General features: G+C 43.8%; 1 protein-coding gene across 1 annotated transcript in view; it reads right to left on the reverse strand.

Annotated features, from left to right (window-relative positions):
- Positions 1-415: 415 nt before the first annotated feature.
- LOC149462960 (NACHT, LRR and PYD domains-containing protein 6-like) overlaps positions 416-14939 on the reverse strand; it is a 580167-nt gene continuing 565643 nt past the window's right edge. Inside the window, exon 4 of the mRNA XM_089676106.1 lies at positions 416-1030. Within this exon, the coding sequence (XP_089532232.1) occupies positions 864-1030 (167 nt within the window). The 3' untranslated portion in view covers positions 416-863. The remainder of the gene's footprint in view (positions 1031-14939) is intronic.

A 14939-nucleotide genomic window follows, 5' to 3' on the forward strand; every position in this document is an offset into this window, starting at 1 on the left:
CATAAGTTCTATTCCCCATCCTGTCCATGAGGGGAACCAAGCCCATGCCTGGTCGCCCTCAGAGAACAGTTCCCTGCGAACTTTCCCTGCCATCCTTACCTTCTTGTGGACCATCAACTCTTCATGGTCCATCACTACATAGGATGCGGGGACTAGCTTTATGAGGGCACACGAACCTTTCGCGTTCTGGGGGAATGTTCTATAGGCTGCCGAACCACACAGAAAATAGTATGGACCTGTCAGAGCAGAGCAGGAAGAGTTCCTCGTTCGGCCTCTGGCACTGAGCAACAGTTGCACAGACTGGGGGATTGCTCCCTCAGTCTGCACATCACATCCGTCCTTCCAACACACGTGGTCTGGTCGGTCAGTGTGGTTACTCAGAAGGGAAGTCTGGTTAGTCAGATTGACAGTTATACCTCCCTCACAGGTGGTAGTCCCAACAAACTTGTTACCTGTGCCAAAGCTGATGTTAAAGCACACCTGAGGGCTGCCTAGCTGCCCAGTTACCCATAATGGACTGGTGAGGGCCCTACAGGAGCTAGAGCTAATATTGGTGCTGAAACTGATGTTACCTGCTAAAAATGTGTCATTAAGTCCTACCGACAAATGTCTACGTGGGGGCTGACCAGGGGTCCCTTGCTTTTTCATGCCGACGCGGATGTCATATAGGGCATGAACAGCGGCCATTGCGGACATGTGATGACTGGGTGGGGGCTTAGAGCATACCCAACAGTTGGTTTTGTTGGCGGTTCTGGCTAAACGTAGGTGCATTTTAAATAAAAGGTTGGGGTATCTGCCATCTTTTCCTCCGTTCACACACATGTAAGACATACAAACAAAAAGAAAAAGGAAAATGACACCCCTCATTCTCTGGTGTAGCTGAGAAGCTTCTTGCAGTGGCTTGCGTGCACCCAGTTGTCTCGTCCCTCGAGCTTGAGTGAGGTAGGTGTCGTCAGCTGGACTTGGTATGGTCCGGTGAACCGTGGCTCGAGACCGGTTCTTTGATGTTTCTTTAGGACGACCCAATCACCTGGCTCAATAGAAAGAACACCTGTTATTGTATTTGGATCGGGGAGCGATTTACGAACCCAGTGGTGTATCTTCTGCAGCTCCCGTTGCAGAGATTGCACATAACCTGTAAGCTGTGAATGCAAAGACAACAACTGTTGAGGAAAGTACAACCCTGTTTTGGGAGGTCCCCCAAACAACACCTCCTAGGGTGACAGCCCATGTGGTTGCCGAGGGGCATTCCGGATGGAATAGGGGGCAATGGGGAGACACTCAGGCCAAGGTTTTTGGGTATCGGAAGACGTTCAACCTTACCGCTACTCTCGGGGTGATATGGGGTGTGTCGCCGCTGACTCCAGTTCCACCAAAGAAATGCAGTCGTGTCCTTTGGAAGAGAGATTAGTAGTGGACAAAGAAAACATGTTAGCAGAAGAGGTGTTAGTTTTGTTAGTCGTGTTGCAAAATTCAGCACTGTCATTGCTGTCCTCCCCCCCCTTCTCATCTTCCGACACAGGAAGAAGAGAAGCTGGGTTAAGAATAGTGCATCGTTTGATAGTGAGGTTAGTAGGGGTTAGGAGGGCTTTCCCCTGAGAGGGGTACCTTGCCTTGGATGTCCTGTTTTCGCAGGACCGTTCTTGCTGCACCGGTGTCAGTGAGGCAAGGGAGGGGATATTTTAATTCCTCTAGAAAAAGATGGATCTGGGCCGACACCGATTTGTCAACTTCCTATGAGAATTCATAGGAGTTACTTACCATGGTGGTCATAGGGGCGGAGGACTCATCAGGAATGAACTGCCACCGACCTTTAGGTAATTGGGGACAGCTCCTCCTCATGTGCCCCGTTTGGTGGCACTGGAAGCACCTGGGTGGGGGCCTATCCTTCCTGTGACCCAGATCCCTTGGTTTTTCGTGTGGGGTCTGGGACATAAGAACTTTGGCCTTGTCTTGTTTTCTTCTATCCATTTCCCTCTCTATTGCCGCAAGAGTGGAAAGGATAGCAGGGATAGACATCTCATTATATTCGGGTCGGGCCAGAACCAGCCTTTCCCGAATTTTAGTATCGATGCCTTCCAAAAATTTGGCCCGCAACAGAATGTGCGTCGCGGTCACCTTTACCCCTTCAGTTGGAGCATCAGGTCCAACTTCCAGATCCGCATCCAGTGCCGTCTGCTTGAGACGGCGCCAGAAGCAGGCGCTTTCCTCATTAGGACCCTGGGTGAGCTTCATCATGTCCGTAGTAGAGGTAGCACCATACATTTCTGGAAGCTTTGCCTTTAGCTGTGTACAGAACTCTTTGCCCCCTGAAGTCATCTCCTCATGCGTGGTTATAGAGCACCCTGCAATCACTGTACTGGCCACTTCCATGCCCACCTTTGCCCGTAGGATCTGTGCACAATCTGACCCGCTCATACCATAGCTGAACTGGTTTTGTCCAAACATTCGAGCAAATCCTCTCGGATTGACTCGATAGTCCGGGAGCTCAGCCAGAATAGTGCGGATCTCTGCCGGGGTGAAGGGGACATGCCAAACTACCCGTTCCCCTAAAGTCCGTTCCCCCCGTGCATTGGGAGGACCTTCAAATTGCTGCACCCTGACTGGATAGGCCTCGGTCCGGGAAGAGTGCAAGGGCTGACCCAGCATCATCGGTGGGCTTAGATTAACCACCTCGCTTACTGCACCTTCAGGTTTGAGGTCCCTCAGATCAGGGTATAGCTGGGGGGCAGGGGTCTGATCAGTGGTTCGTAGCGCTTTGATGCAATCCGCCCTGTTTTTTTAACCGGGTGTCTATTCCCCTTGATTCACAGATAGTCTGCAAATCGGTTGTTGAGTAGGCTTCATAGTTGGAAACAGAAGGAGCTGGGGTGAAGCAGGGAGAAGGGAGAGGTAGAGGCAGAGGCTGAGGCATAGAGACAGAAGACACAGAAGGTATGTCAAGAGTGACGTCACTAACAGAAGAGACAGGTGCAGTTATACTTATCTCAGCCACTGTTGGTTGTTGGGGGACCCCAGCAGACCCTGATCCTGCCTGCCTTAGTAGAGTCAGCCCTGAAAGAGCTTCCTCCACCTCTGACACCGGATCTTCCTGTTTTATTCCCTCTGGAGGCCAGGTATACATCACCTGGTTCTTCCGGACAGACACCAGTTTATGTATGCCTTGCTTCCCTAGTCGGATTGACCTGTGAAGCCATAGCTGTGCGATCTCTAGTTCTGACGCCTGCATCCGTGGTCCAAATTCAGAGATGAATTTTTCCCACCTCCATGCGTCAAATGTACCTTCCCGGGGAATTTCCCATCTGGTACCCTTCGACCATTTATTCCACCTTTTGAGGGGTTCTGTAGACTTCCCCCCCAAACTCACCTTCATCAGTTGTGCAGCTGTCCTTACCCTGAAGAGGGCTGGTTCCCCCTCTCTCTTCATGGACTGACTACTGCCCATCGTGACTAGTCACTGGTATATATCCCGCGTCCGGGTACCTGTTTACCCCCTGGAGCACTCGGTGGGATCCTACCGAGAGGCCTGATTCCACCACTTTCCCAGCACAGCGTAATTTATGTGATACTTATCGATCACCCGAAGCGCATCAAGTGGCGGTCAGACTGAGAGCACACCTCCCACTCCCACAGCGCAATTTGTGTGATCCTGACCACCCGAAGTGTTTGTGGTAACCAGGATTTCCCTGGACCGCCCACTCGCACAGCGTAATTTATGTGGTTCTCATCACCCACTGTGTTTGGCAGGCCACACCGCACAATGATGAAAGTGGCTTTTCTCTCCCTGCACACAGTAGCTAACACAAGTCAAAACAAAAAGAGGGGTTCTTGGATGTTACTTAGGGGTCACTGGTTGGGCAGAAACCTGCTAACTGACCTTTAGGAAATTTGTGTAAAGAAAAAAACTTTCCTAATACACACAGAAAAACCCTTTTTCAACCTGAAAAACTGTTAAAAAGGACAAAGTGGATCCTTATGAAAAACACGGGACGTTTCACAGTAAAACAATTACACAGAGGTAAACCGAAAAACTGCGCCAAAAGTAACCTTGTTGCTGACGCAAAAATCACTCCTATCAGCACCGCTAAACGATCCACGTTATACACGCAATCTTTACTGCAACCACCTAGAACCGTTTACACAAAAAGTCTGCTGGACGCGGAACACGCGACACAGCAGCTTAAAACAAACCCGCTTTACAATAAGGAACTACTTTTAACAGGAAAAACACAAGAAAAACATAATCACTATACAAGAAATCTATGTGCAAAAACCCAGACTACACCGCGCTCACTAAATGTGGAACACGTGAAGGGAAAACTCGCTTAATACACTTTAAATTGGCTGGCAATACGCAAATTTAAAGCTAAAAGCAAACAAATGAAACTGTAAAAAATTTGGATTAAAAACACAATATGGGTCAAATGCATATAGGAAACTTCATGCACATTGCATAGAGATTACTGCACATTTGGTAGCCAACAAAATGGCCACCAAACAAAAGGAGTCCATGTGGTTTAGTCAAGAAAATGACCCCCCACAGTGAAGCACATGGTAACACTAGAATGACCCCCCACAGGGAAACACACTGCAGACTCTAGCCTCAAAATTGCCTCTTACATAAAACAGACTTTTAGACAGAACATACACTGGACAATTACACAACAATATGAAGTACACATACAACACAATTTGGGCACAATCACAGAACGGACATAAAACACCAACATATCACACTAACATGCACATGTAACAGAAAGGACCCCCTGCTGCATGCTTGCTGGGAGCAGTAGTACCACAAAACATTGCACAGACTACATACACACAAAGATCTTACAACAGTTAACAATTAACCTAAGCCTTTCAGCACTGTAATAATTACCTCACGTGGAGGGGGGTAAAGCAATCACCACAGTACCTACAGCCCACAAATACTTACCTAACACTATGCAACAACTTTTACCCACTAAAACATATACCCGTTTAATTTTTGGTTGGAAGATTTTTAAACTTGACCAAATCCAGCCAACCAAACCCACCCCCCTGCTGCTCTCAGCAGAGAAAACCCTTGTCTTTCACCCACAAATCAAGAGTTTAGGACAAAAAACGAGGTCCTTGTTAAGCGGTATTTCTTGTTAGCTAACAGAGAGCGAAATCAGCCACACGAACACGCAAAAAGCGATCCTCTTAATGGCAGAGAGACCTGAAATGTGCCGGCATACTTTTTGCTAGTTCATGATGGCCATTCCCCCCTCGTTCTAGGTTAGCTACGCAAGAATACGCGTTAGTATCCACCAGGCTCGCCAAACTGTCTTGGAAATTCGCTTTAACGAATTTCTCCTTACCGTGAGTACTCGCAGTTGGATGCGCAGAAATCCCCCATAAAGCTGTGCGAATCTCGCTTACCACGACTGCAGCCAAACTACACGATTCCTGCCCATCCAAATACTTTGGTTCTGTTGAATTTGTGGGTGATTGGAGCTCCGTTACCCTAGAATGATCACACGACACTCTAAGGCTGGTTGCAATCCACATAAGGGCCGGCTTTAGGCTCAGCTCTCTGTTTTATTAAGAATACACACATGCCCCCCACATGAATAAAGTCAATCCCTCCCACCGAACAATACAATGGGGATTGCCTATACAGAGGATGTACATTCCAATTGGAGCATAGCCTTTCCTATTATCTATCACTGGTCCTCCCCCATGAACCTTCTGAGGTCAGCAGACTTCCTCCCCTTCCCCCCTATGAGCCATCTGAGGTCATATTTCCTGTCCTACTAGCTTCTATTGGTATGTAAAATTCTCTGCACAAGCACTCCCTAAAAATATCAGTCTGTACCTGGATGGGCCCGATACGATCTTTATTAAAACACATCCATCCGAGATACAGTTTCAAGTTGGTAATGGGTTGTAAGATATGCACAAGCCTACACGTGGAGTTCACACCGCTTGCGCCTTGCGTTATGAAGCCCACGCGGTACCATGCTGCTGATATGTGGATACAGGCCCACGGTCTACTGACAGCAGCATTCGCATGGAATGCCGTGGTGGTATACACGCCGGTCTATAAGCGCAGATCTGCCATCTCATCCATTACCAAGCTGAGTACTGTAATACATACATTGTACATGGATGGCCCAATTGCAGCCTTCAGAGCTTTAATTAAGCCACACGAGAGACATATGAATAACACGAATATATGACACATTTAAAGTTCGACCAACAATACAAAATTTCCATGACAAGTTCCCCCCCAGTGTCAGAATGTCTGCCGCAGTCCCTCCATAAGTCGCTGATCGCTGCCATTATTAATATTAAAAATTAAAAATTGCAGTATCTACACCGCCATTTGTAGACACTATAACTTTCATGTAAACCAAATAGTTTACATGTATTGGGATTTTTTTTAGCAAAGAATACATTTTGGCCGAAATTTATGATAATTTTTTTTTTTTTAATTTTTTTACTGGACATGTTTTATAGCACAAAGTCCAAAATATTGTTTTTTTTCTCAAAATTGTAGGTCTTGGGTGCAGCTTGCACAATTGTCAGTTAAATTAATGCAGCGACGTAACACAAACTGTTTCTGTAAGCGCTTCCTGACCGCCCTATAGCAGAAATACTGCTACTGGACGACACGGGTGCGCAAAATCACATATATATATGTGATTCCTGCTCCCGCGGTTTTCACACCCCTCCCAGATAGCGTCAGATTGCCCGTCAGTACACCAGTCATCACATTTAACCCCTTGATTGCCACAAAGATGCTCATACACAATAAACCTCAATTGCTAGTATAGTGTCTGAACGGATCAATATCTTTGAACAGATCAGCATTATACCAGCGTTCACATTAGTATAGCGTCCCCAAAAATGCAGTGATCATCCCTGGCACCTGCCATCACCTGCGTTTAGCCCCTATGCTTACCCTCCCTTCTCCCCCAGCAAGTGCAGTGTCAGTAGGTCACTATCACTTGATACATTGCACACAAAACAGCAGTGTTGGCAGAATCAGGCCTGGTGTCTGCTAGCAGTTGCCAGTAAATTTTGATTTATGCAGCAGAGTGCCAGTACTAGTGCCACGCTACGTTTTGGTGAACTGGCGACACCAGCGGCATAGTACATCCTGGTCTTTCACATACCAGCACTGCAGTATGACTTGGTGACATGGTGAGTCCCATAAGTGTAGTACAAGCTGGTGCGGTGGTGAGCACAAGTATTGTCCGCAACCATGAAGAATTTGCACACAGGCCCGTAGAGCCCCAATATCCTTCTGGATGTGCTTGCAAATCCTGATTGGCAGCCCACAAATTCTGCAGCATCCGTACTCCCCCCCATCCACTGCCCAACCTGGAATTCAGGTGGAAATAGCAAATTTAACTCCTCCCCTGGATTTTTTGGAGCTGTTTTTCACGGAAGATCTGTATGCATTGATTGTGGATCAAAGCAATTTATATGCACAGCAATTTATCATCACCAACCCAAATTCAAATCTTGCCAAAACACTCGCATGGAAACTCATTACGATTTCCAAATTTAATTTTTTTTTGGACCTAACCCTCAACATGGGCATTACTAAAAAAAAATAAATTGCAGTTGTATCACAGACCCGATTCATCATATGTCCATGTTCTCTGCTGCCATGGCCAGGCATAGATATGAGAGTATAATGTGTTTTATGCATTTCAACGACAATACACTCTGTCATCCTCGGGGTGACCCTGAATTTGACCGACTCCAGAAAATTCAGCCCCATGTAAGTCACCTTAACCAAAAATGTACAGATGTCTATACTCCCCAGCAAAACATCTGCGTTAATGAAGCCCTCATTAATTTTTCTTGATGCCTTGCATTCAAACAATTTCTCCCCTGCAAGCGTGCCAGATATGGGGTCAAGATGCAGAAGACCTGTGAGAGGACAACAGGCTATACATATAAGTTTTGGATTTACGAGGGAAAAGATAGTCACATGGAGCCCGTCCGGATGCCCAGACTACATGGGTAGCAGTGGCAAGATAGTTTGGGACTTGGTGTCATCCCTTTTCCATATGGGGTACCACTTATACGTGGACAATTTTTATTCAAGCATGCCACTATTTAGACATTTGTACAATCTTGGAACTGGCACATGTGACACCTTGCGACCTAATGTGTGCCCACCATTAGAAGTGGGTGGATGCAGTGTGGTATATTCTAATGGTGGGCATACCACACACTTTTTCTGGCAGAGATTTCTTCTCATTTTTTTATTCAGCCCACAGGCTACATAAAAAAAAAAAAAACATAGCATATATACCCAACAAGGACCAGCAACGTACTGGTACATCACTGGACTTTGAATGGTTATACCAGGATGATGCCTACAGCTGCAGGCATCAACCTGGTATCATTTTTTTCAGCCGGCGATTGGATTTCATGAAAAAGCAATTCTAGTGTCTAATTAGCTGCAGGATTGCTTTTACAAGCAGCGGGAGATGATGCCCCCCTCCCATGCTGCCTTTCATGGTTTTCTGGGGCAGTCCCGTGCCATCGGGGGAACCTGAGAATGCAGCTGGTAGTTCTGCCAGCTGACCATAGAGCTGACTAGAGACCAGAGTGGTGCCAATCATTTCTATAGCCTAAGAAATCAGAATCTACGAGCATTTCATTGTTTCAGTTGCACAGGATATAAACAGCGCCATTTGTAAATTGGGAAAGCATCTGATCACACCGATCTTGGTTTGATTAGATAATGTAAGGGTAGAGGAGGGATCTAGAGTCTGATAGACCCCAGATTTCTCAAAAAAGAATATATGACAATGCCCATTGAAGTTATTGGGGATATTTGCATTCCCTGCGATAGCATTAAAAGTGATAAAAAAAAATGAAAGGGACGGTGTAAAAATAAGTAAGAAAATCAAAATAACCTGTGTGCATGAGCATTAACCCCGTGCCGGTATGTAAACAGCGGATGCACCATGCATGTGTAAGCCGTGTACCGGGGTGGGCTCCCCAGGATACAGTGAAGTCACGAATGGGGAAAGCAACTCCAACACCAGCTTTTGTCACAACAGAATTTTACTTAGATGTGGCAAATAAACAAAACCACAAATGCTGGAAACATACAATAAATTTACATACACCCAGCCTGGCTGAGACCCTTGTGCTGCACAGCACGGCGCCTCCTGATGGATGAAGGTAGAAAGTGAAGTCATTTACCTACTGGGGGCACAACTAAGCTGCCACACCTTACCTGTTATTACCCTACAGAGCAGGAATCAGTGTATGGGTGTACGGTATGGGCTAGCCTGCGGTGCAGCACAACAGCTTACAATCTCACACAAATCTACAGTATTCCCCCTCCCATAACTGGTCCTGTAGCACGTGCCTGAGTATTCCTTCTGAGCAAAACGCCAGTCTGTGGAATTTTATCAGCTCTCCGATGTGAAATGTCACTTTAAGGGGTGGGGTTCTTCCAATAATCAGTAACAACACTTGTGGCCTGACACAAACAGAGACCCTAACTAACTAACTATAGGCCTGGCCTCGGTCTCTAGGCACCAACACTGAAATGAGGTACGTGCACAATCTTACCAACCCGGGTCTGCTTTGTATCCGCTGGTGAACAGACCAAATGTCTCTCCAACAAGCATGCAGTATCGCAGTATATGCTGCTTTGTTCCTCTGCTCTCATCAGCATTCCTGGCAGCAATCTTCCTTTCTCTGAACAGGATCAGGATCTTGGGCACAATCAGCTTCACTTAGCTGAAGCTCTGGTTACTGAGGGACGCTTTCACACCTGGATGTCATCAGATTCTCAGCTCAAACGGCCCCTTATTCACCATGCTCCAAAAAATGGCTTCTCTCTCTCCTTCCTGTTCTCTCCAACTCAGTGTGCAAAACTCCACCTCTTCATGAAAATACAAATATCTATGCAGTCTGAGGCTGTGTTAGAAAAACAGTGACATCTTGTGGCTAAACCGCAGAATGTCAGTCAAAACATTAATTTATTTCCACACAGTGTTCAAACAATGAGCGCTGTTTTCCCATCTCACATGTGAGGTATCGCCGCGAACATCAGATCGAGGGCAGTAATTCTAACACTAGACCTCCTCTGTAAATCTAAAATGGTAGCTTGTAAAAGCTTTTAAAATGTTGCTTATGGATATTAAAAATGTATGCAGTTTGTCGCCCTTGCACGGGGCATGCGCAGTTTCAAAGCATGTCATGTTTGCTATCTATTTACTCGGCATACCATCATCTTTTATATTTTACCAAATATTTGGCTAATATATTGTGTTTGTGTGCATTAAATTAAAAAAAGTGTATTTTTTTTTTAATTGTGTTTGAAAAATTGCTGCGCAAATACTATGTGACATAAAAAATTGCAGCACCCACCATTTTATTCACTAGGGTGTCTGCTTTAAAAATATATAACGTTTGAGGTTTCAATTAATTTTCTAGCAAAAAATACAGATTTGTTTTCATGTGAACAAAAAGTGTCAGAAAAGGCTTGATCTTCAGGTGGATAGAAGAGTGAGTTATGTGTGGCATAAATGTCTAATTCTGGGCATAAAATGCCCCCACCCCCCAAGATGACCCCTTTTTGGAAAGTAGACACCCCAAACTATTTGCTGAGAGGCATGTTGAATCAATAGAAACATTCATTTTTTTACCACAAGTTTTTGAAAATGACAAAAGAAAATTTTTTTCTACACAGAATTGTCACTTAAATTATTTATTGGTCACACAAGCCATGGGTATATGTGGAATTACTCCCCAAAATACATTCTGCTACTTCTCCCAAGTATGGGGGTACCACATGTGAGAGACGTTTTGGCAGTCTAGCCAAGTTCAGGACCCCAAAATCCAATAAGCACCTTCAGGCTTTTAACCTCCTCGGTGGTGTGATTCTTTCCGATTTTGTGTGCTGAAAGTGGTACCATTTTTTTGCATGGAAATATGTAGTTTTTTATTGTCGGCCTGTAATTTTTAGGAATAACTCACTGAAATCTGTCCGAACAAGAGTCTAGTAAACATCCCGGGTAGGATAAAACTTGAAACACAAAAACATTAATTTATAATTTAATAAATAATCATAAAAAATAATAATATAATAATAATAAATTTAAATTAATAATATAATCAAACCAAAAACACTGAAATTTGAAATACAGAGGCAAATTCGCACATCGCTGAGCAAAGTCGCAAAATCGTTTTCAGTGTCTGATGACGAATTTCCCCCACAAATCATTATCACTCAATTCTACAAGTGGTTCTGATTTACTATCGCTGTTCTCTAGCCGGTCTAAAACCGCTTTTGACGTAAAGGGACGCTTTTTGGACACCATGGACTTTTCTAAGTTTCCAGGCAGAAAGAACAGTCAAAATGCAGGCAGGGCGCCGGACAAAGCACTCGGGACAAAATATATGTGAAATGCATTGAAACAGCAATGACAGCAAAAATTAAATTTTTTAAAAATTTCAAATTTCCCGCCGGAACAGGGACCGTCACAGGGACCGAAACACGGAAGCCGGATGCCGGCATCGGCCGGAGGAGATGGCCGGGGACGCTGCAGGGGACGCATCGCGGGAGCGAAGGACAAGGTAAGTGCTGCAGGGACCCCCTGAGCAACGCCGCATGGTAAGCCCGAGCTACACTTGGGAATACCGCCAAGGAGGTTAAAGGGCTTTGTTTCCTCATTACACTACCTGACTACCTATTACAGTTTCGGAAGCCCTGAAATGCCAGGATAGCACCAAACCCCCCCAAATGATCCCTTTTTGGAAAGTAGACACCCCAAGGAATTTAATAAGAAGCATGGTAAGTATTTTTCAGATCTCATTTGTTCCCACAAGTTTTTTGGAAAATGAAGAAAAAACACAAAAACATATTTTTATTTTTTTTATATTTCCAGGTTTTGAAATATTAAAAAAAGAAAAAAATATATAAAACCTTGAGAAAAAATGAGATCTGCAAAATACTCATCATGCCTCTTTTTAAATTCCTTGGGGTGTCTGCTTTCCAAAATGGGATCATTTAGGGGGTTTGGTGCTATCCTGGCATTTCAAAGCCTTCAAAACTGTGATAGGTAGTGAAGAAGTGAAATGAGGAAGTTATGCACCTTCAGGCTTTCAAAGTAGTCATTGGATTTCAGGCTCCTGTATGTGGCTAGGCTCCCAAAATGTCTCACACGTGGTTTTCCGGAAACTTGTGGAAAAAAAATAAATCTAACATGGACTTAATATGCCTCTCACCAGATTGCTTAGGGTGTCTACTTTCTGAAAAGGGGTCATTTGGGGGTGTTTGTACTGTCCTGGTATTTTAGCACCTCAAGAAATGTGATGGGCAGTCAGAAAGTAAAAGCTGTGTAAATTCCATTATCTATCCCATAGTTTGTAGACGCTATAACTTTCACACAAAGCAATAAATATACACTTCTTGTGATTTTTTTAACCAAAAACATGTAGCAGAATAGTTTTTGGGCTAAATTTCTGACGAAATTTTAGTTTTTTTTGGATATTTTTTATGACAGAATACATTTTTCTTTTCACTGATAGAAATCTCTATTTGTGTGAAAAAAGGACATACATTTAATTGACCGCACAATTGTCAGTTAAACTAGCGCAGCGCTGTATAGCAAAAAAAAGGCGTAAATTGCAGTATCTCTCCCATAGTTTGTAGACGCTATAACTTTCACACAAAGCAATCAATATACACTTATTGTTTTTTTTTTTTACCAAAAACATGGAGCAGAATACATTTTAGCCTACATTTATAACTAACTTTGAGCTCACTATATATTTTTTATAGGCGAAAGTAAAAAATATTGTTTTTCTACAACATTTTTGGTCTTTTTTTGTTTTTAGCATGAAAAATAAAAAGCGCACAGGTGTTAAAATACCACAGAAAGAAATCTGAATTTGTGTAAAAAAAGGAGGTGAATTTTGTTTGGGTACAGCATTGCATGACCGCGCAATTATCAGTTGAATTGGGGCAGCAACGAGTAGCAAAAAGTGGCCCGGTCAATAAGGGGGGTAAATCCTCTGGAGGGCAAGTGGTTAAATGTGTGAAATTCTTTTGTGTTTGTCTGGGTTGGATCAGACTCTTCAGAGAGCTTTTTCTGAGTTAATGGCCTCTCTGCTTCTAAAGAGGAGATACCTCGTTGAGGTACACATTCTTACAGCTTTGGTGTTCATTCTCCTGATGGTGATGCACATTATTAATTGCATCAGGAAGAATGACAGGGTTACACAAATCAAGACCACAACAGGGTAGAGTAAGTTATTTAGGAAAGCTGTGGCTCTAGGACTGTACCCAAATAAACCTTCCCACCAGGATACCTTAGCATCCCCTTCTAATGCTTGTTACCTGGACTAATCTATTTTGATCATGGACGAGCCGTATGGTGGCTTGTTTTTCAGCATCTTTTAACACATTTAAAATCTCATCCTGTTGCCCAAAGTCTAATAACCAAGCTTTTAACTCTGACCCAAATCCCAATGGAAGTTTCTGTAGGTGTATGGGGGTGTCAGGTTTGATATCAAGCCTTTTCTCAGGAGTAATAGAAGTACGTCCCTGTGTCCCTGCTATACAGTATCTATGCCAAGAACAGGAGAAGATGTACAGTAGACTCCCCGAGGTAGTGTACCCCGCTGAGTACAATTTAACCCGTATGTAGAATATAGGGCACCAATACCCTTGCCCCAAGTATTTTAAGGTTGGGACAATTCCTCAGCATCCATTAGACATGACCCTTCTTTGTGCCAGCATTGATGTCTCCTGATCCTGTCCTGTTTCCCTTGGCATAACACAACCCTTTCTTTTCTCCAGCACCCATCAGTATCAATCATCTGAGGATGTTCGGATTCATAAACCATCAGATCATGATGGACTCGGGGGTGTAAAATGGTAGAGTTTGATAGGATAGTACCCAGAATGACTGTGGTATATGCACAATGTTCAATCCCTGCAACTGGAATCAGGGATGAGACAGTGCAGGATAGGTTTTTACAGCCATGGAACTGAGTCATCCACCAATCCATATGACTCATAGAAAGCTTGGATACTACCCTACCTGCTTGTTTTCTTAAGTTGAGAATAAATTGTCCTGCTGAAAAAGAGGCAGTCATTACTTGGAGTTCCTGGGACATCTCTGATTGTACCTGGGTGCAAGACAAAGCAAGCTGGATTTCTTCCTGTACCTTGGATAATCTTGCTATCAATCCTGTAAATCTTTTCTTCATTATCTCAGACAGTGAGGCAGTTGCATTGATGTGAGCATGTTGTAGGTTTTTGAGGATATGATTCACGTCTAACTGCACCTTAACCCCTTCCCCAACATGTTGTGCTAGACCTCCTAATTTGTTTCTGAGTACCTCCAGATCCATTGTGTTTAGAGTACCAATTGCCACACCCCCTGCTCTTTTTTTTTTTTTTTTAAAGAAACTTTATTGGGTTTTATTGTGCATACAAAATAACCAACGATGAAATATGACAGTAATCATAGCGTGGCAACATGCCAAATCAGGTGAATAAATTCCAAGATAACAATTTTACTCATAGACTCGTTACAGAAGCCCTGAACAAATCAGATAAGAAATTAGATAAGTTTAGGAAGAAAAGAGTTTCTATGAAAAAAGTATAGAGCATGTAATGTAGCAGGATACAAGGGCTTAAAGTGTAAATATACTAAGTGTAGAGAGTCACGTATACATAATGTAATCAGACATAAGAGCAAAAAGAATAAGCGATGTGAGCAATGTTGACCATTTGTCGTAACGACCAACAGGGAGGTCATTGTGCAAAAAAGTAGGAAATAATGAAGAAATGTAAAAGATAGGGTAGAAATAGACCAGTTAGAAAGTAAGACAACAGAGCTGAAAAGGCCAGCATATAGAGAGTATACCATCAAAGAAGGGAAGAAGGAGAAATAGAGAACAAGCAGTCACGTGCC

Source organism: Staurois parvus, unplaced genomic scaffold (genome assembly GCF_062004578.1).
Source record: "Staurois parvus isolate SC_StPar_1 unplaced genomic scaffold, SC_StPar_1.0 ptg000164l, whole genome shotgun sequence".
NCBI classification, from domain to species: Eukaryota; Metazoa; Chordata; class Amphibia; order Anura; family Ranidae; genus Staurois; species Staurois parvus.